Source organism: Grosmannia clavigera (genome assembly GCF_000143105.1).
Source record: "Grosmannia clavigera kw1407 unplaced genomic scaffold GCSC_132, whole genome shotgun sequence".
Taxonomy (NCBI): domain Eukaryota; kingdom Fungi; phylum Ascomycota; class Sordariomycetes; order Ophiostomatales; family Ophiostomataceae; genus Leptographium; species Leptographium clavigerum.
This window is the reverse complement of record NW_014040810.1, coordinates 366,492-387,696: the sequence shown is the minus strand read 5'-3', so window position 1 is coordinate 387,696 and position 21,205 is coordinate 366,492. Positions and strand designations below refer to the sequence as shown.

The following is a 21,205-nucleotide window of genomic DNA, read 5'->3' as shown; positions in this document are numbered from 1 at the left end:
CTTCTTTTTGGTGCTGATGGCGTACGCGTAGGCTTTCATCGGACGCAATATTGCTCCGTCCGTAGTGGTGGCCGAACTGGCTTCAACTGAAAGCGAACTTTGGGGTAGGCGGGTGAAAAAGGTCATCGTCTGTTGCGCGTGGCTGTCGTAGAACTGCTTCTTCTATTTCCCCGACAAACAAAGCGATCTCCATCTTGAGATTGACCTGGCCGTTCAACTGCGGACGGGCAAACGCTGTCGGCAGCAGCTGCACCTTTATCTCACCCAATACCAGCCAATCATTATAACACCCCGCTATTAGATACCCTTCGCCTTCCAACCCAAACTAAAATCAAGATTCGCCATCCAACAAAAAAACGGCGGACACGGTTCTTCTGTCGAACAATCTGCACGCTGATATATGACAATCTACCTCCTCGCTCACCAGTCTTTTATTCGCTATGGGAAGGGTCAGGAATTCCAACTCCCGGTTCCGTCGCTCGCGCGCTAAATTACCCGCGCCGCCAGACACTGCAAGCAATACAGCGGGTATGTTTGTGGAGCTCTTCCTCCACTCAACGGTAGTCTGACGCTAACTAATTCGTGCTCTAGGGAGTTCGTCTAGGCTCACTCGGAAACGAACGCTCGATAATAATACAGCCTCTACCGACAGGCAATCTTCGGCCGGCAAACCATCTCCTGCCAAGAAAGAACGGCTGGAAACGTCTAGGGGTACGCAATTTTACATACACGCGAGACAATCTACTGTGCTAATTGTGACAGAAACACGTGTCTGTCGCCGCAGCGCGCGGCTTCAGAGACATCAACCCACCGTTGCGGAATCTTCCCCCCCACCGGAGCATGTTGTCGAAGCATCGTCTGCAACAACTTCCGAGCCGCCAATATCCCGGAGGCGAAGACGGACTGGGAGACATATGCAGCCCAGCGAAGAAGACGAAGATGAAGTGAGAGACGAAATATCGGTGAAAGACGAAATAACAGTGAAAGGACCGGCCATACTGCCTCTAGATGCAGAGACCAGCGTTGTTGAAGAGGATGGGCCCCGGCAGTATCGGCCACGGTTGACGCGGAAGAATCTTCGTCGTCTCAACAGGATTACGTCAGACAAGAATCTCGGAACGCAGTCCTGCCCTTCAGAATACACAGTTCATTCGTCCCTGGGCACGGGGGTGAGAACCACAACGACAGCAACGTCGTACCTTGCTATGCAGGCCCTGAAGAACGGCGTGTTTGATTGCCGTAACTCCAAGATCCCAGCGAACCTGGACGATATTCGCAGACGATACGACCAAGCCTGCGATGCCTATTCGGATACCGAGTCAGTGTATGAGGACTACGTCGAAGCCGTTAGTGCAGCCCGCAACTCGGCAACTCTGACCATGGAAACGAGCGGGCTGCTGCTCAAAAAGTACCCCAGAGAAGGCTACAAAAAAGCATACAATCAGAAATTTACAAACTTTCCCAAAGATGCTGGTATCAATCGAGGCCTGTCTATCCCAGTACCCGATTTTGTCGAGGGTCTTCAGAAGGACGAGTTCCAGCCCTTTCCGATCGACGAGATGGCCAGCGGGGCTGTTCTGTACAAATACGACCCCTGTTCCCTAACACTGCCGCACCTGGCGGGCGAGTGGTCGTTGTACGGGACCAAGGAGAAAGTCAGATGGCGTAGCGCTTACCATGGCGCAGCGCTTGTTTATACAAGGAACAAGGCCCTTGCTTATCTGGGGATGTCTGACCCGCCTGGTCATGCCCAAATTATCACATTCACAAATACGGGCAGCAGGCTCACCATTTACGCTCACTACTCGGCCGTGTCGGAAAAAGGAAGGACGGAATACCACCAGTATCCAGTCATATCGACCAACGTACTCGATACTCGTCTTGGCTTTACACAGGGTCGAACCGCTCTCCGATGCGCGCAAGATTACGCGAGGGAGGTATCGTACACCCTGCGGGACGAGCTCAAGGATCGTTGGGAGGAGGCACTCCACTCTGTCGCCGAAGGGAGCGATCTGCCTGTTTCTGATGGCACCACGGTGGAGAACTCTGAAGATGACGGGCGTGAGCAGTCCGAAGAACCCACTACTCCGACGTCAGCGGCGCCAGGCTCCTCTATCGAAGTCGCTCCAATCTGGGAGTGATTACGGAGTAGACTGTTGGGTGTGAGCTGAAACAGAAACTGACGTGACTACCCTTTTTTTCCGGGCACAGACAGTCGTGCGTGAAAAGAGCAGGTGAATACTTCTGGCATTGGAATAAAGGAAGGATATATTCGTACACAAAGTTGGATGGCATTCATTTACTCTGTACTTGGTCAAAACTAAACGCTAGTTGGGTCGGAGACTGACGATATTCACGAAGGTGCCGTTCTTGCTAGCCAGTGGGATTTTTGGTTTTCCTTTTCGCCATTTCCTTTTCCCTTCCTCTTCCATCCTCTTTCCTCTTTCCGTTATGCCCTTATTTCTTAGTCAAGAGCCTGTGTCTTCTTTCTATTTTCATGATAGCACTCAATTGACTTGTTGGATGCGACATTTCTCATTGAACACTGCGTACAGTCTGCAACTCAATCTAATGCTAAAACACGACCCCGAACTGACACGTCCACTTGATCATCCGTGGCCTGTTGTGACGCAGCCAAAGCATTCCCTCGTAATCATTCGTTCCATAAACAAACCTGTGAGTTCTCCCCAAGGCCGTTACACGTCCTAATTGTCCTTCCGTACATTGCACACTGAGCTACCTCGATGCATACACAAAGGCATACAACATGTCAGAGTACGTGCAAGCCTTGCTCACCATCTGGCCCGATTTGTCCAACAGCTGGCGAGATGCCAGATACTCCCGAATAATACTTGCGATGGGGCTTTCGTATCCACCTTCCCACAGACCGCTGAACAAGCTGCGGCATAGCATGCGTTCATGGTCTTTTGTGTAAATGCGCTCCATTAAAGCATCGGCCCTCAGTAAAAAATCGCGCAGAGACTCTATTGGGCCCCTTTTGAAGTGAACAATCTCATAGACGAGACGCTCAGTTTCTTCTTCATGTGCCGTCTTTTCGTGGAATTGGGTTGCAAACGCTTCTTTCAGTCCATCCCAACTGGCTCGTATTTCTTTCGTGACTTCGGTCTTATACCAAACCTTGGCGCTGCCCTTCAAGCCTTCGACAAAGAGTGTGTGCTCAATCAAATCTCGGTCATCCTTCTCAGTGAAGCCCGCCAGCATGGATCTGGCCTTCAGGCCCCTCAGGTAGTCGGTCGCAAATCCAGTCCCATCGAACGTAGGAACGTCCAAGTTGATGACGCCGGCACCAGGAGCAGGTACAGCCCGACCGTTCTGAACAGTTTCAAACGTCTCCGTCTCGGAGGGAGGAGTACACACCACAGGCTCGAAATCAGAAGACAAAACAGAGCTGAAGCAGGGATCAAAATCCTCTTGGCCAGAGAGCTCGCCGTCGTGAATGGTTGAGGGAGCAACACCGGTCGACGAAATATCGAATGCCGTCTCGGAAGACATGATGTCGTACCTATTTTTTTTCTATACGAAAATGGCGTTCTGGTGGGTTGGAAAGTCGGTCTATCAGCCTTTGGACTGTAACTTTTGTTTTCCAGGTCAGTAGGAACACAAACCTAGAATAATATTGCAGAACGGGGTCGATAGTCTCACAGCTTCAATCAAGGGCACACTTTAATTGAAGCTTGCTGAGGTCTGCGACTACTATTGCGGCCCTACATCCCTTTTGTTTAAAATATCTACTACCAAGAGCGGTGGCAGAAAGTAGTCGCATGATTACAACGCATAAGGCGTCCTAGGCAGAAGCTAGTCGGCGATTTTTTGAAAGTTTCGCCGAGACGTACAGATCGAAATTGGTCACTGCGTGAAGCATTCGGTCGGCACTCCGCATTGAGTCGCCTGCTATAATACGTGGTCCACGCACTGGATCAAAGATCAGTATGAGAGTGCCGTTGTCCTTTTCAACTCATCGTTCATAGGACCTAGTTTCGTGGTTATACCTAATTTCGGTGAGAGTTTTGGGTCAGCGGCGGGGTTGCTGAAAATTGCCTTCAACCCACCAGAACTAACCATTTATGATTTTGTCAGACACGAATAATATATTAGACCAAGGCCCAAGTGAGGCTCAAGTGAGATTGCTCACGGCACATACAACATCTTTCTCGATCCTTTGACAATAGGCAAAGCATTAAGCCGAGGGAAAAGCGGACAGGCCCTTTTTAGCCAAGCAAAAAGAAGGATAAAAAATACTTACACTATGAAAAACGATAGGGATCGTGGTAGAATGAGCTGATGAAGCGAGTCCGCGGGTCATTAATGACTAATCGATCCTGGGCACGAAGTCACGTGTTCTCGTCGGTACGCCCACACCGACTCTCGGTTTTCGGACCGCGCGGACTCCGTGGCTCAATCCGATGCTGACCACACATGCACAACGCCTTATACAACGGCACCTACAGACCTGAATTCTATATCAAAATAATCATGGACGATGCGGCCGCAGAGACCGACCATGTCGGCGGGTGCCCTAACTCACCGGGATGCTCAATGACGGCACGACGAGCTGTCAGTTTCTGGAATGACTTCATCCCGGGGTACAACGGCCCAACAGCTAACAACGTGTTGTAGTGTGACGCCTGTCGTGCTCGAAAGGTATGCGATCGGCTAGAATACCCGGATTAGGCTTCTTACGGGCAGGCTGGCTGACCTGTAGAAGATTCGATGCAATCGTGGACAACCCTGTTCGCACTGTATTCAGGCCGGCATATCGTGCACGAACGAGCCCAAACCGAGAGAAAAGCGAGCGCGCATTCTTCTCACGAGACAATAGTGTGTCTCACTCATTCGTTTCAATCTCCTTTGCCGCCTGAATACTCACGATCGGCCCAGTGAACAAAAGATTGACCACCTTGAAGAACGCCTGGATGTGGCCATCGGCCTGCTCGAGCAGCTGACCAAGACAATGTCAAGCCAAAGCAGCACAGTCCAGATTGCATCTCCAGGAGCTCTGAACGTTCCTGTGCTCTGACCATCAGAGCGGCCGATACACTTCTCCACGCTGCCACACGCAGCAGCAGAACATCATGCGCCATGTGCCACACCCGCTGCACTTGGCCCGACCGACAAAAACCTGCAGCATGACACGGATGGTGCGACCGTGGTGGAGGGAGACTCATCTCTCGGCGCACACTCAGCTTTTGCAAGCAACTTCGTCAACAGCTTCATCACCAGTGGGTCCCCTGCAGCGCCCAGCCTGGACATGCGGCAGACCCTTGACGTCCTGTCTCGCATCGTCACAACTCTAAAGAGGCCCAAGGCGGCAAGTGAAATGACGTACCCCCTCAGCCTTGAACCTCGTGTGCAGCTTCCAAAACGTGATCGGCTTCCGCCCATCGACAGGGCCATGGCGCTAGTCAGTGGCGCCTGTAATGGTAATGCCAGGAAGATGTTCCATTCTACACCGAAGATGAGATAATAACTAGAAACCTGACTGAGTGTTTACAGAAACACACAAGCATCTCCATCTGACGATGCAGTGCTACAATGCATTGACGATGAATGACTTTCCCCTCATGTGCCACCACGCATACTTCTCACCGACGCCGTCTGAATACGACTATATTGTCGTGTTATCTGGACTGTCTGCGTTATTCTGGATGCATGCTCACACCGTTTCGGCCGAAGAGAAAGAGGAGTATCTCCGATACGATCACATGTGCCACGTTCATCTCGAGACAGCCCTGTCCAGCCTGCCGCTGCATCTTCCTGCGCGACCTGACGTTATCGCGGCACTGCTGATGGGGGTAAGATGCACCCCGGTCTTTTCGAGAGACTTAGGATGCTGACCGGGCTGCAGACTTACTATGCCATTGAGATTTCAAAGCCGTCTCTGTCGTGGATCCTCACGTGCAAAGCATCTGAGCTGTGCCAGACTCTAGGCTACAACAACGCGGCAACGATGCACGAAGATGCACCTGAAAAGGTCCAGCATAAGCTGATTTTATTCTGGGCTACTTACAACCTCGAGAAGTCTCTCTCTCTTCGCCTTGGCAGACCATCTACGATACCGCAGTGGAGCATCACGGTTCCAATACCGTCTTCCATCACAGGTTCTGGCGAAGAGTCCTGGGGTTTTGCGTATTTTGTCTTATACATTGAGGCTGCTCGCTGCCAGGGTGACATTTACGAGATGCTGTACAGTCCCGACGCCGTAACCCGGCCTGCAGATGTTAGGCAAGACCGGGTGCAATATCTTGCAACCGAGATACAGCGCCTCGAAGTAAACTCGCAGAAATTCAATGTAAGCTTTCCCTGGTGTCTAGGTGAAAGAACAATGAACGGAACTGACAATCGCCAGGAAAAATGGTATGCGATTGTCAGCGCAGCCATTGGGAAAGACATCCTAGACTTTAATAACTATTCCGACGAAGTTCTCCGGTCATCCTTGCTCACCCTGATCTACCGAGCTGATCCTCGACCGATCGGCTCTTTGACGACGTTTAGCGCCGAGTGCCTTCATGCTGCCCGGACGACCCTGAAGCGTCACCAGCTCTGCATGTCTGTGGTAGGAAAGAATCAAGAAATGTTTTTTCCTTTATATGTCTACTGGTAGGTGGCCAAGGAGCGTGGTAAATTGTCATTCGCCGTCTGCTAAGACCATCAACACAGGATACTCCTCTTTTCACCGTTCATTCCGTTCATCGTTCTGTTCTGCCAGGTGATCGAGACACAGGACGAGTCTGACTTGGTTCAGATGCAGGCCTTTGTCTACTCCATTCAGTCGGCGACTGCACTCAGCTCTGAGGCGGGAAAAATGCACCTCCTCTTCCAGGCACTCTACAATGTAGCGTCCCACTACGTCGAGATGAGCCGGACCCAGATGCAGGCGGGACAGGGCCTCGACTACACGCAAGCGAGCGTCCAGATGAACGACTACCTAGCTGCATTGGGCTTCTCGAACATGGCTTCTCGTGTCGGTGGATCGGACGCGCAGCCCGCTGAAGAACAACCTGTCCCGGGCGACCATACCTCCACTGTTGGCTCGGTTCCTCCGCAGGATGGTGGAGAGATGGGGTGGATGATGGGCGGCTGGCTGCACGACAACCAGGCCATGGTGGAGCTGATGCAGTTTTCCGACTACATCGCGGAGAAGCAGAGGTGATGTCACAACTGGAGCCTCCAGTGTTGCCAAAACAGCAGCGCCTCATATCCACTGAGAAATCCGGTTGGCTGTGTTGTATCGATGGCGCCAAACTGAGGAAAAATAAGGTCTTATCGTACATGACGTTATCTTGACGATCGATTGCGGCAATCGTCAACCGGCTATTACAACCCTTACAACGTACTTGCAATACTGGAGCGGACAGTTTTTGCCCGAGCCCGCTCAAAGTAGCTCTCCCCGTCTCTGAGTCTGTATATATATATTTTACTCGGTGACTCCTGTCTTCTTCTCTGATTATCCCTACACCATGAAACTGTTCTCAACGAAATGGCAGTTGGCCGCCATCCTCTTGGCGACTATCGCGACAAGTACCGTTTCTAGAACCGTACCGACATTCGAGAGTGACCAGAAGCCTCTCCGTTCTGGCAAGCCATCTCTTGCACCCTTCTCTTCCGCCTCTCTCGTCGAGCTGCACAAATCGCTGGTGGAAATTTCGTCCATCACCAGGACCGAGGGCGACGTGGCCGCCTTTCTGCAGCCCTACTTGGAGGCTCATGGCTTCACGGTTGAGCTGCAACCCATCACAGCCGGCCGCTACAACGTGCTTGCCTACGTGGGTGACCAGCGGCAGACGCGCGTGCTCGTGACGTCGCACATCGACACGGTCCCACCTTTTTAGCTCTACGAGCGCCGTGGAAACACCGTCTGGGGCCGCGGCACGGTGGATGACAAGGGCAGCGTGGCCTCGCAGGTGGTGTCCGTGTCAGCGCTGATCGCAGCCGGACGAATCACCGAGGGTGATGTGGCGCTGTTGCTGGATGTCGGCGAGGAAAAGGGTGGCGACGGGATCCGGGCGGCCAACGAGCTTGGCCTCTCTTGGGAGGCCGCCGTATTTGGCGAACCGACTGAGCTGAAGCTGGCCGCCGGCCATAAGGGCGGACTTGGCTTCAATCTCACGGCCAAAGGCATCGCCGGCCATTCGGGCTACCCAGAGTTGGGCATCAACGCTATCAACCTACTCGTGCGCGGCCTCGCCGCCCTTGAGGCCCTCGAATTGCCCGGGAGTGCCCGCTTCGGAAACTCGACGCTCAACGTGGGCACCATTGGCGGCGGCGTGGCTGCCAACGTGATCCCTGAGGACGCCTACGCAACCGTGTCGGTGCGCGTAGCCGTTGAGGCTCCAGAGGTTCTCAGAAGGCTTATCGAAGCGGCTATGCTCGCGGCCGTGCCTGAGCTGCAGCTGGACTTTCGCTATGGCGTCGGGCCAGTGGCCATCGACCACGACATTGACGGTAGGGACAACGCACGTTCATGAAAGGATGTTCGATCGGCTGACTCGCTTAGGGTTTGAAAGTATCATCCTCAACTACGGAACAGACATCCCGGGACTTTATGGTGACCACAAGCGATATCTATACGGCTCGGGAACCATTCTGTACGCACATTCGGACCAGGAGCACATTAGGATATCGGAACTGGAGGAGGCCGTCAGAGGGTACCAAACTATCATTACAGAGCTCTTGAGCCGATGAGGTTGCTATTGTTGCATGAAAACGTCTATCTTAGGACTACGCATCTCGTGCTTGAATTTCCTGCTCGCCAAGCAGACTTTGTCATCTTTCCCAAGCCTATCCTCGTAGCAAACTCTTTCCTAGTATCCCATTCTACCAGTATGACGTTGTATAACGGAAATCCTACGATATCAACTCTTTTTTCATTGCCCCAGTATTGGGATTCCGACAGCCGTATGAAATTATACGGACCGGCAGTGATAGGCTTCATTAGATCGGTGGGAATCACGTGGCCAACAACGTTGTCCAACCTGTCAAGGATCTCGGCCTCCAATATTTCAAGTTCCTTTGCGACCACTGCACCCCCGTCTGTCTGCTTCCAAAAAATCTCCTTCCGCAATTCTGTCTTCTTCCTAAGTCTGAAAGTCGCCACTTGTGTCTCGCAGACGAGGTGGCGGTTGTCCAGAAGTGCGCCGGGGGTCACCAAAGGTGGTTTCGGCAAGCCAGTAGATATAAGATGATCACAAGATCGACAAATTCTCGCTAGTAATCGTATATCTGCGTCCTGAGAACCACAGACTATTCCCAATCCGTAGTCATTCACAGGTACAAGCTTACCTGAAGGCTGGTGAATTTTTACCGGACACGAAAGCCTCACCGAATCGCTTTTCAAGTTGGACGGCTTCCGTGGTAGCTTTGGTTGCTTCCTAGACCTCGAAGGCTCTGTATCTTGCACCCAATTGAACCACATTATCAAAGGCCTGAAACGCTCTTCGGCATCATTCTCTGTCGCGAGAAATTTCCGAAGGGACAAATCAGCATTACCGGAGACCCAGAAGGGTTCTTCAAAACGAACGCCGGGGTAAGCATGAAGAGTGTTTTCAGAACTTCGGTCATAAGAAGGGAGCTTGACAACGTCCCAGCCAGCCCAAGACCAACTCGGGAAATTGTCATTCTCCCGTTTCGTCAGATGCAATCCCGCGACTGCTGGAGGCTGCCAGAGCAGCGCAAGATCGATAAATACCTCTGGAACGCCATACAGGGTGAGATCCCGTGATTCGCTGTTTTGAATCTTTCTACCCTTGGGAACCCCAAAGCTGTCAGGACTTCTCATATTTTCCAAGACATTCAGAAGCCCTAGTACAGCTTTGAGGACGTCGTCGGACTTGGACCTATCTCTGCTTGTGTATTGTTCGAGTAGCCTTGCATATTCGGTGAAGAACGGCGATCGTAGTACGACTAGAGTCCCTTGCCAATTTTCTTTCACTTGGCTGATGCCACAATCTGGGAGTCCCGAAAGACGGGGGTCATCTGAGGGGGGTCGTTGTCGGCATAACTTGCTGGCATGTCTTCCCGCAAGACGCCGTCGTTGCAATGGAAACTGACAGAATTCTTATCGAATACAAGCATCCTTTTTGATAGAAGCTTTTCCTGCAGTGTCCACGCCCGAGTGTCCCACTTTTCGTACGATCGGTCGTATTGGATGGGGAACAAGATGTTGATATTCGGCCGGACCTCCGTCGCAATCTGCTTAGTGTTCCTGGAGCTTGTTATACCTGCCAGACCTGCCTCAGCGTCTTCTCCACCGGCCGCAACAATGACAACAATTGCGTGGCCGTAGATGCTGCCCATCTGATCAAGCTGTGATTGACGTGCTATTGGGTCATCTGGTCCATTACGGTCTTCTTGGATGACACAAAAACTATCCACCCACAGGTATCGTATACCCAGCTGCTTGGTGACCTTGACGGCGTCTGATATTGTCCTTGCTACCAAGGCCGGTGAAAGACCTTCTTGACTGAGACGCGAGACATTCGATAAATGAAGTTTCTTGGCGTTCTCTCCTGCGTCGCCCCAGACGTACGAAAGGGCTGCATACTCCGGTATTGTGTACCCTTGTAAAGATGTCTTGACATCGTCGACTTGTACAATCTTGATGCTGAGATCGTCGGCAGTATCGATCAGTCTGAAGTCCTTTCCCGACGACGGGGGTAGCTTAGCACACCAATCCGGCTTTGCACAGGAGTTTCCATGATTTTGGCAGCAGTGGGTCAGCCATTTGCGGCAGTCTTTTTTCACGTTGACAAAATCACCGAGAATCTTTCCGTAACAAAGGCTTGGCCCGTCTTCGGGGTAACGCATTGTAGCTCGGAGATTGAAAGAGCTGAGAACTGCCAAGGGCGCCTGCACCTTATTTCCGTATCCTACAACTGCGACGTTTATCAGGCCTGCATCGGTATCGGTGGTGTTGTGTATTATAATAGAAACCGCGACAGGTAGAGAATTCTCCATTGATGAGAGCAATACTCCCACCAAGCCGCTAATAACTGTAAGGAACGTTACCACATCATTGCCCTGTTTCCCAAAATCGAAAATTGTACCACTAGTGGCAATGAGAGAGGTAGATGCAAGAGCGGCACTTTGCCCGGCTTCCTGGTCTTTTCGGCGGATTTCTTTCACTTGAGCGTCCTCAGCACTTTTAAGCTCAATCTTGTTTCGGCTCTTCCCGAAGGGATTGGTCCGTAATCGACGGTCCCATTTCTGTTCATCCGCCCATATCCGAAAGGTCTTGCCCTTCAGCTTGGTCGGCATGTAGTCTTTTATAGCCGGATGTTCAAACGGATCGTGCATTGGCAATGCAATAGTTTCGAATAGCATTCTGCAAAACCTGCAAGATGCATTTTTGTGGTTCTTTATAATGTCGGATAGCGGGAGAAGAAAGACCTCAGATTTTTTCGTACCGTTGTTCTGACGCGGGCCTGGTGGTGAAGCAAACTGGCCAAAGTCTAGTTTGGAGCAATCACGACATAGGAGTCTGGAAGAGGCCATCATTTCTGATTTCCGCGAGGATAAGAGATGAGCGGAAGAAGGGAAATGAAAGAAAGTAAAGGGAAATGGGATATAAGCAGTTATGAGCTGATGGGATTTGGATGGATGAGGACGTGTTTGGGCTGAAAAGCACCGCCCCCTTGGGGGCGACTTATGGCTTTCTCTGAACTGTAGCCTTAAAGTGTCAAACTAATGTACGTAGTTTTTGGTAGGCGTGTTCATACGTGTTCTGGCATGATTGCTCTTGTCTAGAGAAGGTCGTGTTGTGGACATGACGGAATATTACAATCCCGTGTCCCGACTACGTGACAAAGCCACTTGTAAGACAAGGCTGACTTATATGCAACCATTACATGCGTAAAGGATCACAGCCCCCAAGCTCCGCCCTCCAGTTGCCATATGCTCTACAAGAGCGTAGGCTAGGAGCCTATGTTCCTTTGCCCGATATTGGGGAACGACGTACATTTTGCCGAGTAAGATTGATACTTTATTTTACTCGATATGGCCCGGATGCATGCTCAGCTATAAATATAATGAACCTTATACGTTGCCATCGGTTCCGTCATAGCAATGGAGGACGACGAGGGGCTGGCTTTAGTATTGATATTAAATATCGACCACTCAGAAACGCATTGTTAGAGATACAAATTACCGTTGGACGCCAAAGCTAAACGAGTAGATTCTTGTATCTAAATGTCTGATAAAACTAAAAAAAAAAAAAAAAAAAAGCCTATACGTACAGAGGAGCAGTGTTTATCAAATATACGAGTACAAATAACCTGACCGTGAGTCAGCAGCCAAACAGCTCCAAACCAGGTAAAACTGTGATATTGTTGTCCATTATTCCTGAAAACTGTTCACTGGCCAATCAGCCGTACAGATGACCACCAGTAACATTCAGTGTGCATATTCCAATATCCACCCTTCTGCGTAATTTACGAATCAATATTTGGCGGGCCGTAAGTGGAGGAGCTCGTGGGATGCAGTCACATGACCCTACCTGGAATAGGAAGGTGGTGGAAATGTCCGCCGGCGGCCGGCAAACGGCTTATCTCTGCAAAAAATCACCGGCGAACGTGATTTCGGGCCAAGAAGAAGAAGAATGATCGATAAGAATGGGCCGACGATATAAAGGGCTGGACTACCGGCGGCTGGCTTCGTCGCCTCCTCCCGACAGCGATGCAGCCCCCTCTTCAGCCTCTTCAGCCTCTTCAACGGCAGCAATGGCGCAACCAGAAGAGCAGCGAGCAGACGAGGTGCTGGTGATGGACGAGGCAACGGCCAAGCAGGTGGTGCGGCGGATTGACTGGGTTCTGATCCCGCTTCTGTTCACGACGTACATGCTGAGCTTCATGGACAAGACGATCCTGTCGAGCGCATCGGTCTTTGGGCTGCGCGAGGACAACCACCTGACGACGGAACAATACAGCTGGGTGTCGTCGATATTCTACTTTGGCTATCTCGGCTGGCAGTATCCGAATGCGCTACTGGTGCCACGGCTGCCAGTGGGACGGTACCTGGCCGTGGTGACTCTGGTCTGGGGGGTGGTGGTGTCGCTGACGGCAGCCTGCTCGAGCTACGGTGGCCTTCTAGCGGTGCGATTCCTGCTGGGCGTGGCAGAGGCGAGCATTACGCCGGCATTTATGTTCCTGACGACGACGTGGTACACACGCGATGAGATGCCGACACGGACGGGCATCTGGTTTGCGGGCAACTCAGTCGGCGGCATGGTGGCGTCGCTGCTGGCCTTTGGCGTTGGCCACATCAGCGAGGACAACGTCGTGGGGCCGTGGCGCAGCACGTATCTCATCCTGGGGCTGGCGACGTTTGTGTGGGCGTTTGTGCTGGGCGGCCTGCTGCCGGCCTTTGGCAACATTGCGACGGCGCCGCGTTGGCTGCTGCGCACACTGGCCGAGCGGCAGTTTGCGGCAGCACGCGTCGTGGTCGCTGGCACCGGAAACACGGCACAGACGCGCTGGCAGCGCGCGCAGCTGGTCGAGTGTCTGGTCGACCCCAAGACCTGGCTGCTGTTCGCGCTGCAGCTGCTGACTCAGATTCCAAACGGCGGGACCCAGAATTTTGCCAACTTAGTCATCAAGTCCTTTGGCTTCACCAGCCTGCAGAGCACGCTCATCAACATCCCGTACTCGCTGCTCTCAGCCGCGGCCATTTCCGGATCGGGCTGGCTTGCCGGACGGTACCGCCAGGTCAACTGCCTGCTCATCATCGCCGTCGTGCTGCCCTGCATCGTCGGCAGCGCCCTCATCTACACGCGCAACCACCACCACAACAAGGGCGCCCAGCTGTTTGGCTACTTTCTGCTCTGCACCGGCTCCTCGGCCATGCCGCTCGGCCTCTCGCTCGTCCAGGCCAACACCCGTGGCGTCACCAAGAAGATGACCACTACCGCCCTGCTCATGCTGGCCTACTGTGCCGGCAACATTGCCGGACCTCACTTCTTCAAGGCCGCAGAGAAGCCGACATACAACACCGCCTTCCGCGCCATTCTCGTCTGTTATTGTCTCGCCATGCTGACGGCTGTCTGCCTGCGCGGCTACCTGCAGTGGGAGAATGCGCGGCGGACCCGCCGCGAGGGCTTTGTCGGCAGCTCTGGCACCGCTGGCATTGTCGGCGTCGGTGGAAAGACGATCGATGTCGACGGCGTCAACAAGAACGCGACTGCGGCCGTCAGCGGCGTCGAGCTGCAGTCGGCTGACTACGAGGACGTAACCGACTGGGAGATTGCCGGTTTCCGGTATCGGTTGTAGGTGGAACTAAGAGTTCTGACTGTATTGTCGAGTTAGAGTGTATCGTCGTTCCAATTGAATTGTCGTGCTGAAGTATTTATGCTCGCTTTGGACTGTTGTGTTTTTGTTCTCTGAGAGTACACAACCACATCACGATACCTAGACTATGCCTATTCCCGCAGTCGTCAGGCCACTTCAACCCCGCACTAATCCGGCTGCTGTCGTCTTGTTCTCAGCTCTCAACTCTTGCCTTCACATACAACACCACATCTGGTCTCGCCTCAAGTACAATCACAATGAGAGCCGCACGCTACTACGGAAAGGAGGATATCCGCATTGAGCAGGTTCCCGAGCCGTCTATCCGGCCAGGGCAGATCAAGGTAGCAGCGTCTTTCTTCTGGCTGTTGTCCTTCCGACGCTGACACTGCTTCACAGATTGCCCCTGCCTTTGTCGGCATCTGCGGCACCGACCTGCACGAGTTTCTCGGCGGTCCCAACTTCTGCCCGGAGAAGCCGCACGGAGTCACGGGCGAGACCATTCCCGTCACTCTCGGCCACGAATTTTCGGGCGTCATCACCGAGATTGGCCCCAACATCGACCCAGCCAGCATCGGTGACCGCCACTTCGAGGTCGGCCAGCGTGTGGCCGTGCAGCCAACCATCTTCTGTGGCCATTGTGCTGCCTGTGCCACCGGTGCGGCCAATGTCTGCCACGACGGCGGTTTCGTCGGCCTCAGTGGCGGTGGTGGCGGGCTCAGCGAAGCCGTCTGCGTGTCCGCCACCCACGTCTTCCCGCTTCCAGACAATCTGAGCCTCGAGGAGGGCGCCCTGGTCGAGCCGCTCTCAGTGTCCTGGCACGCCGTTTCAGCTGCTCCCGAGATCGGCCCAGAGTCTGTCGTTCTGGTCCTCGGCGGCGGCCCCATCGGCCTCGCCGCCGTCCTCTGTCTCAAAGCAAAAGGTGTCAAGACGATTGTCGTGTCTGAGATTGCGGCCACACGCCAGGCCTTTGCCGCGCAGTTTGGAGCCGACCGCATTGTGAACCCGATCGAGGAAGACGTCGTGCAGGTGGTGCTGGCCCTGAGCGAGGGCAGAGGTGCCGACGCCGTCTTTGATTGTGCTGGGGTCCCTGCAAGGTAATCATTCGTGAATGGCCCTCTGTTTTCAGGCTTGCAAAACTGACACCGATAGCATCAAGAGTGCCTGCGAGGCCGTCAAGACTAAAGGCACCGTAGTCAACGTGGCCATTTGGGAGAAGCCGATCCTGTTCAATCCCAACTGGATCACCTTCAAGGAGAGCTCCTACAAGTCTGTTCTCGGGTACCAGCCCGAGGACTTCAGGGCCGTGATCGAGAATCTCCGTACAGGTTCCATCAAGGCCCGTGGCATGATTACTGGCAAGATTAGGCTCGAGAATCTTGTGCAAGAGGGCATCAAGAGGCTTATCGAGGACAAAGATAATCAAGTCAAGATCTTGGTTGACGTCAATGCGGTAGCGTCATAGTATGTAGAGAGGTAGCAGTGATCCTGTTTACGCTACGACTGGACACAGACGCCGACAGGAGCTGCGTATGAGCAAACATCAGCTACTCTGAAAGAAATCTGGACAGGACGGAGCATCCGCTTCGTAACTTCCCAATATGTACATATGTCGTACTCCTCATCTCAGTTTGGACCTTTACCGGAGTGATGCATTTCAAGAGCAGAGCGTGTTTTCCGTCCAATCAGATCACATTCCGCCAACTGGGTGTTCATTTTATATTGTACGTTTCGAATTTTCCTATCCTCGCAGGGGAACTGTCGAACTCTCATCTTTGTCAACATCGTAGCTTGGTACAAACTATCAGGTATGGTTTCATGCATGCATACTTTGTGAATGTCTATTTCAAAGACTTCACAGGCACTTCTTCCTCAGTATATTTTTACAAAACCATCTTTCTTGTCTCAATATCCAGTCAAAGTTGCAGCTAAAGCTAGATATCACTAGCTCTTGAAGAGCCATTGAATGCCGAAGGTTGGTAAGAATCAAACTGTCTTCAACGACTGGTATATTTGCGCATACCACCACGCACCCAGCCGAATTTGATAAAATAGCGACTTATAAGTTGGTTAATGACCGTATCTCTGCCTACAAGCGTTGAAAATGGCGAGCCTGATATCTTGGAGGAGCTGGATGGGTCTGTATGATAAAAATTCAATTCTTGCGCAATGCGATTGCTCTGATATAGGACTTACTAACCACGGAGCTCAATCACAAGTAAAAACATTTATACGGCCTACAAATAACCGTACACAGCCTTGACCTGGGAAGAGCAGATCTTACGAGCAAAACATGAAGGAAAGGATGTAATTTTCAGAAACAACATCAAAGCGGTGTGACTTGCTGTTTATGATTATATATTCTTGCGGTGATTTTCAGACGTACTGACAATACAGGCAAGACAACAACAGAAACCAGAGACAAGAAATATCAGTGGTTCGAACTCCCCATATAATCTTATGCACACATTGCAAAGCATACTGCTCTACTCCGTATCACCTTTTTTTTTTTTTTTTTGGCATGCCTCCTTTGAACCAGTCACAAAGAGAATGACAAGCTCCTCAGATCTCCCTGCGAAGCTTTTGACTTTTCTCACACAACAAGAGCTTCACCTAGTTCTGATTATGAGGTCGGGGCAAAAATTGCCAAATATTCAAGAACGGCCCTGGGCCACTCGCCAACAGGTATTTCGCTGAGTCAAACCGCCCTGGCCGCTGGGATGTGGTCTGCTTTCGCTCTCTCGGCAGACTCGGTAATGATCAGATCCACTAGCCAGGCTGCCTGTGCAGTCGTCGAACTTGCTTCGAAATCGAGTACGGAGTATTACGGAGTACTGGAACTGGCATTGAGGTCGGCTTGATAGCGGGGTATAGGTGCAGGCTAATTCAGGGGTAGATTGCATTAGGTAATCTTCGCAGCGACGTTTTTCCGATCCGTTGGGTGACGTCGCAATTTGCGTGTCAGTTTGGCGCAGCTCCAAGGCATCAGCATCGTCAGCTGTATTCCCGTCTCCCAGCCACCGCTTGGCCGCGTTTACTTTGCTTCGGATTAACTACCGCGCGACTCAGCTTCTGCAGGAAGCACAGCGTTGTTTTATCTTGCCACGAACAGCCGGCCAATCTGGTTGACCCCTCCCTGCTGTCCTCAGCCATCCCTCCTTTCCTCAGCAGCTGGAGCAGTAGCTCTCCGGATCATCCGCAAACCGTACACCACCGCCATCATGACGACCCAAGGCCATGCAAAGTATGCCGGTCCCCGGCGCTCGTTGTCAATGCACAGCTGACACCTTCTTTGCCTAGGTCGGACCGGGAGCTCGCTGTCAACATCCAAAAGGCGACCAACTCGGACGAGACAGCTCCCAAACGCAAGCATGTCCGCAGCTGCATCGTCTACACATGGGACAACAAGTCATCCATCGCGTTTTGGTCGGGGATGAAAGTGTGAGTAGTGCGGCCCGACAATGCCAGTCCTGACAGCTGATTTACCGAGGCAGCCAACCGGTCATGGCCGACGAAGTGCAGACATTCAAGGCGCTCATCACGGTACACAAGGTGCTGCAAGAGGGCCACCCAATCACGCTGAAGGAGGCGATGGCGAACCGGTCGTGGATCGAGTCTTTGAGCCGCGGGGCCGAGGGTATGCGCGGATACGGGCCTCTGATCTACGAGTACGTGCGGTACCTCCTGGCAAAGCTCGCCTTCCACCACGAGCACCCCAACTTCAACGGGACATTTGAATACGAGGAGTACCTCTCTCTGAAGCTGATTAACGATCCGAACGAGGGCTACGAGGTCATCTCGGATCTCATGTCTCTACAAGACAAGATCGACACGTTCCAGAAGCTCATCTTTGCCCACCTGCGGGCGACAGGCAATGAATGCCGCATCTCGGCACTGGTGCCGCTTGTGCAAGAAAGCTATGGGCTGTACAAGTTTGTGACAAGCATGCTTCGGGCGATGCATCAGAGTAGGTGCAGCTGCATCGAGGACAGACGTGGTACAGAGGCTGACGTTGGATTGCGCTCTAGCGACGGGAGATGACGAGGCTCTTCAGCCGCTGCGCGAACGCTACGACGCCGAACATTACCGTCTCGTCAAGTTTTACTACGAATGCTCGAACCTCCGGTACCTGACGTCGCTGATCACGATTCCGAAGCTTCCGGCCGACCCGCCGAACCTGCTGGCAGACGAGGGCAGTGCACCGGCGCTTCCGGCGCGACCAAAGCAAGAGATCGAGCGGGCACCGTCGCCGGCGCAGGCACCAAAGTCAGACGAGCCGGATGACATGTCAGAGTTTTGGAAGACGGAGCTGGAACGGCAGAACCAGGAGTTCGCAGACCAGCAGCGGGTGCTGGAGGAGAGGGCAGCGCAGCAGGCGCTGATGCAACAGCAGGCGGCGATGCGGGCACAACAAGAGTTTGAGCAGCAGCAGCGCGACCTGGCGGCACAACAGCGGCGCGAGCAGGAGGCGCTGGCGGCACAACAAGCACAGTGGCAGACGCAGGGCCAGCTGGCGGACTTGCAGCGTGAGAACCTAAACGCGCGGGCACAGTACGAGCAAGACCAGCTGCTGTTGCAGCAGTACGACGCGCGGGTCAAGGCGCTGGAGAACGAGCTGCAGCAGCAGCAGGTGAATGCGGGGCGGCAGCATGGAGCCAAGGACGACCAGATTAAGGCGCTGCAGGAGCAGGTGAACACGTGGCGGTCCAAGTACGAGGCACTGGCGAAGCTGTACGCACAGCTGCGGCACGAGCACCTGGACCTGCTGCAGAAATTCAAGCAGGTGCAGCTAAAGGCGGCGTCGGCGCAGGAGGCGGTGGACCGGCGTGAGAAGCTGGAGCGGGAGCTGAAGACGAAGAACCTGGAGCTGGCCGACATGATCCGCGAGCGCGACCGGGCGCTGCACGACCGCGACCGGGTCAAGGGCTCGAGCAAGGACGACACAGAGCGGCTGAAGCGGGAGCTGCGGATGGCACAGGACCGGGCGGACAACCTGGAAAAGGCCAAGGGCAACGAGCTGTCGACGATGGTGTCCAAGTACCACCGCGAGCTGGCCGACCTGGAGGAGGCATTGCGGCTGAAGACGCAGGCACTGGAAGAGGCGCGAGGCCAGGCTCGCAACGGGTCGTCGGACCTGGAGCGGGAGCTGCGAGACAAGGAAGACGAGCTGGCCGTGTACAAGGCGGGCATGGACCAGGCGCTGGAGGAGCTGGAGGTGCTGAAGGAGGGCCAGTCAGCGGACGTGGAGATCGACTCGCTGGTAGTCGGCAAGCTGGACGATCTGGTGGACGCCGTGTTGGACGCAGCAGCAACGCGGGTGGACGACTCGCTGTACGAGCTCGACTCGACGCTGCACGCAGGCAACCCGTCGGCAATGCCGCCGTATCTGCTGTCGCAGGTGGAAAAGGCGTCGTCAGCAGCGATGGAATGCGCCACGTCGTTCAACAACTACATTGCAGACGGGGCGAACACGGCGCCGACAGCACTGGCAGAACTGCCGAAGAACATCTCGACGTTGGCGAGCGCGGTGGCCGACATTGTGCCGAGCGTGAAGGGGATCGCGCGAAGGACAGCAGACGACGACAAGCTGGTGAACGCAGCACGGTTCTCGGCACAGGCGACGGCACGATTCTTCCGCAACCTGCAGAGCTGGCGGCTGGACGGACTGGACGCGCTGCAGAAGACGGACGTTGTGATCAACGGCAACAACGATGTGCAGCTGGCGCTGCAGTCGCTGAACAAGCTGGTGGACGTGCTGCCACGGGGCTTTACACTGGGCAAGAGCGGCGACCCGGGCGAGATTGTGGAGCAGGAGCTGGCCAAGGCGATGAAGGCGGTGGAGGCAGCGGCGGCACGACTGGTGGCTCTGCGAAACAAGCCGCGGGACCCGTTTGCGGCATACGAGGTCAAGGTGCACGAGGCGATCCTGGACGCGGCAGCGGCAGTGACATCGGCGGTGGCGGAGTTGGTGCGGGCAGCGACGGCGGCGCAGAACGACATTGTACAGGCAGGCAGGGGAGCATCGTCGCGGACGGCGTTTTACAAGAAGAACAATCGGTGGACAGAAGGGCTGATCTCGGCGGCCAAGGCAGTGGCGGCAGCGACGAACACGCTGATCGAGACGGCGGACGGTGTGCTGTCGGGACGCAACAGCCCGGAGCAGCTGATTGTGGCGTCCAACGATGTGGCAGCGAGCACGGCGCAGCTGGTGGCAGCGAGCCGCGTGCGGGCGGTCGGCGGAATCGCCAGCCGAACGCAGGAGGGTCTGGAGACGGCCAGCAAGGCGGTTGGGGCGGCGTGCCGGGCGCTCGTGCGGCAGGTGCAGGCGCTGCTGCGGCCGTCGGCCGAGGACGCGGTCGACTACTCCAAGCTGGGGGCGCACGAGTTCAAGGTGCGCGAGATGGAGCAGCAGGTGGAGATCTTGCAGCTGGAAAACGCACTGTCGGCAGCGCGCAGCCGGCTGGGCGAGATGCGCAAGATCTCGTACCAGGAAGAGTGAGGGGTGTGGACGAGCGAGATCGTGGGTGAAGCCAAAGTGTGGTCAGAGTTGAGTGGCAGCGATGGGATGGGTGGCGGATGCGACGTGTCAAGACGTGGTACCGAGATCAACCCGCCGTAGACCGTCTGATTTCTTTCTTTTTTTTTCCTTTTACGAGTAGTCGAGTTGTATATACGGCGTCAAAGTGAGGATGTGATGGTGATGGTGATGGTGATGATGTGTTGTGTCGTGTGGCTCGTGACCTGATTCGTGGCTCAGGACAGCGCAGAAAGGCTCCGGATCGGGAAGGAGGGGTTGACGTTGGACGTTGGACGTTGGACGTTGGGCCGTTGAGCGTTGGCAGCCATCACCTTGTCACTTCCTGCCATTCGAGCCCCACCTTCCTCGCTTGCCATTGCTGCCTGCCATGTCT

The 21,205-nt window shown here is 54.1% G+C and overlaps 6 protein-coding genes across 6 annotated transcripts; 4 read left to right on the top strand and 2 right to left on the bottom strand.

The window, feature by feature from the left end:
• Positions 1-914: 914 nt before the first annotated feature.
• Positions 915-2,141, top strand: CMQ_5118 (uncharacterized protein; the record flags this gene model as incomplete). Its single annotated transcript, XM_014318863.1, has 1 exon — positions 915-2,141. The coding sequence occupies one exon, from the start codon at positions 915-917 to the stop codon at positions 2,139-2,141; it is 1,227 nt and encodes a 408-aa protein (XP_014174338.1).
• A 595-nt stretch (positions 2,142-2,736) lies between these two features.
• CMQ_5317 (uncharacterized protein) lies at positions 2,737-3,513 on the bottom strand (the record flags this gene model as incomplete). Its single annotated transcript, XM_014319062.1, has 1 exon — positions 2,737-3,513. The coding sequence occupies one exon, from the start codon at positions 3,511-3,513 to the stop codon at positions 2,737-2,739; it is 777 nt and encodes a 258-aa protein (XP_014174537.1).
• Positions 3,514-4,437: 924 nt separating this feature from the next.
• CMQ_5157 (c6 zinc finger domain containing protein) lies at positions 4,438-8,703 on the top strand (the record flags this gene model as incomplete). Its single annotated transcript, XM_014318902.1, has 10 exons — positions 4,438-4,634; positions 4,900-5,023; positions 5,147-5,441; positions 5,515-5,813; positions 5,867-6,310; positions 6,368-6,618; positions 6,679-7,167; positions 7,553-7,784; positions 7,851-8,463; positions 8,516-8,703. 10 exons carry the CDS (start codon positions 4,438-4,440, stop codon positions 8,701-8,703), a joined length of 3,132 nt encoding a protein of 1,043 aa, XP_014174377.1.
• A 1,242-nt stretch (positions 8,704-9,945) lies between these two features.
• CMQ_5124 (heterokaryon incompatibility protein) lies at positions 9,946-11,313 on the bottom strand (the record flags this gene model as incomplete). Its single annotated transcript, XM_014318869.1, has 1 exon — positions 9,946-11,313. One exon carries the CDS (start codon positions 11,311-11,313, stop codon positions 9,946-9,948), a length of 1,368 nt encoding a protein of 455 aa, XP_014174344.1.
• A 1,313-nt stretch (positions 11,314-12,626) lies between these two features.
• On the top strand, positions 12,627-15,759 carry CMQ_5257 (allantoate permease; the record flags this gene model as incomplete). Its single annotated transcript, XM_014319002.1, has 4 exons — positions 12,627-14,275; positions 14,422-14,638; positions 14,694-15,391; positions 15,447-15,759. The coding sequence occupies 4 exons, from the start codon at positions 12,627-12,629 to the stop codon at positions 15,757-15,759; spliced, it is 2,877 nt and encodes a 958-aa protein (XP_014174477.1).
• Positions 15,760-17,515: 1,756 nt separating this feature from the next.
• CMQ_5197 (cytoskeleton assembly control protein) lies at positions 17,516-20,793 on the top strand (the record flags this gene model as incomplete). The annotated part of the gene is made up of 4 exons (XM_014318942.1): positions 17,516-17,538; positions 17,595-17,735; positions 17,789-18,261; positions 18,323-20,793. The coding sequence occupies 4 exons, from the start codon at positions 17,516-17,518 to the stop codon at positions 20,791-20,793; spliced, it is 3,108 nt and encodes a 1,035-aa protein (XP_014174417.1).
• Between the last annotated feature and the right edge of the window lie 412 nt (positions 20,794-21,205).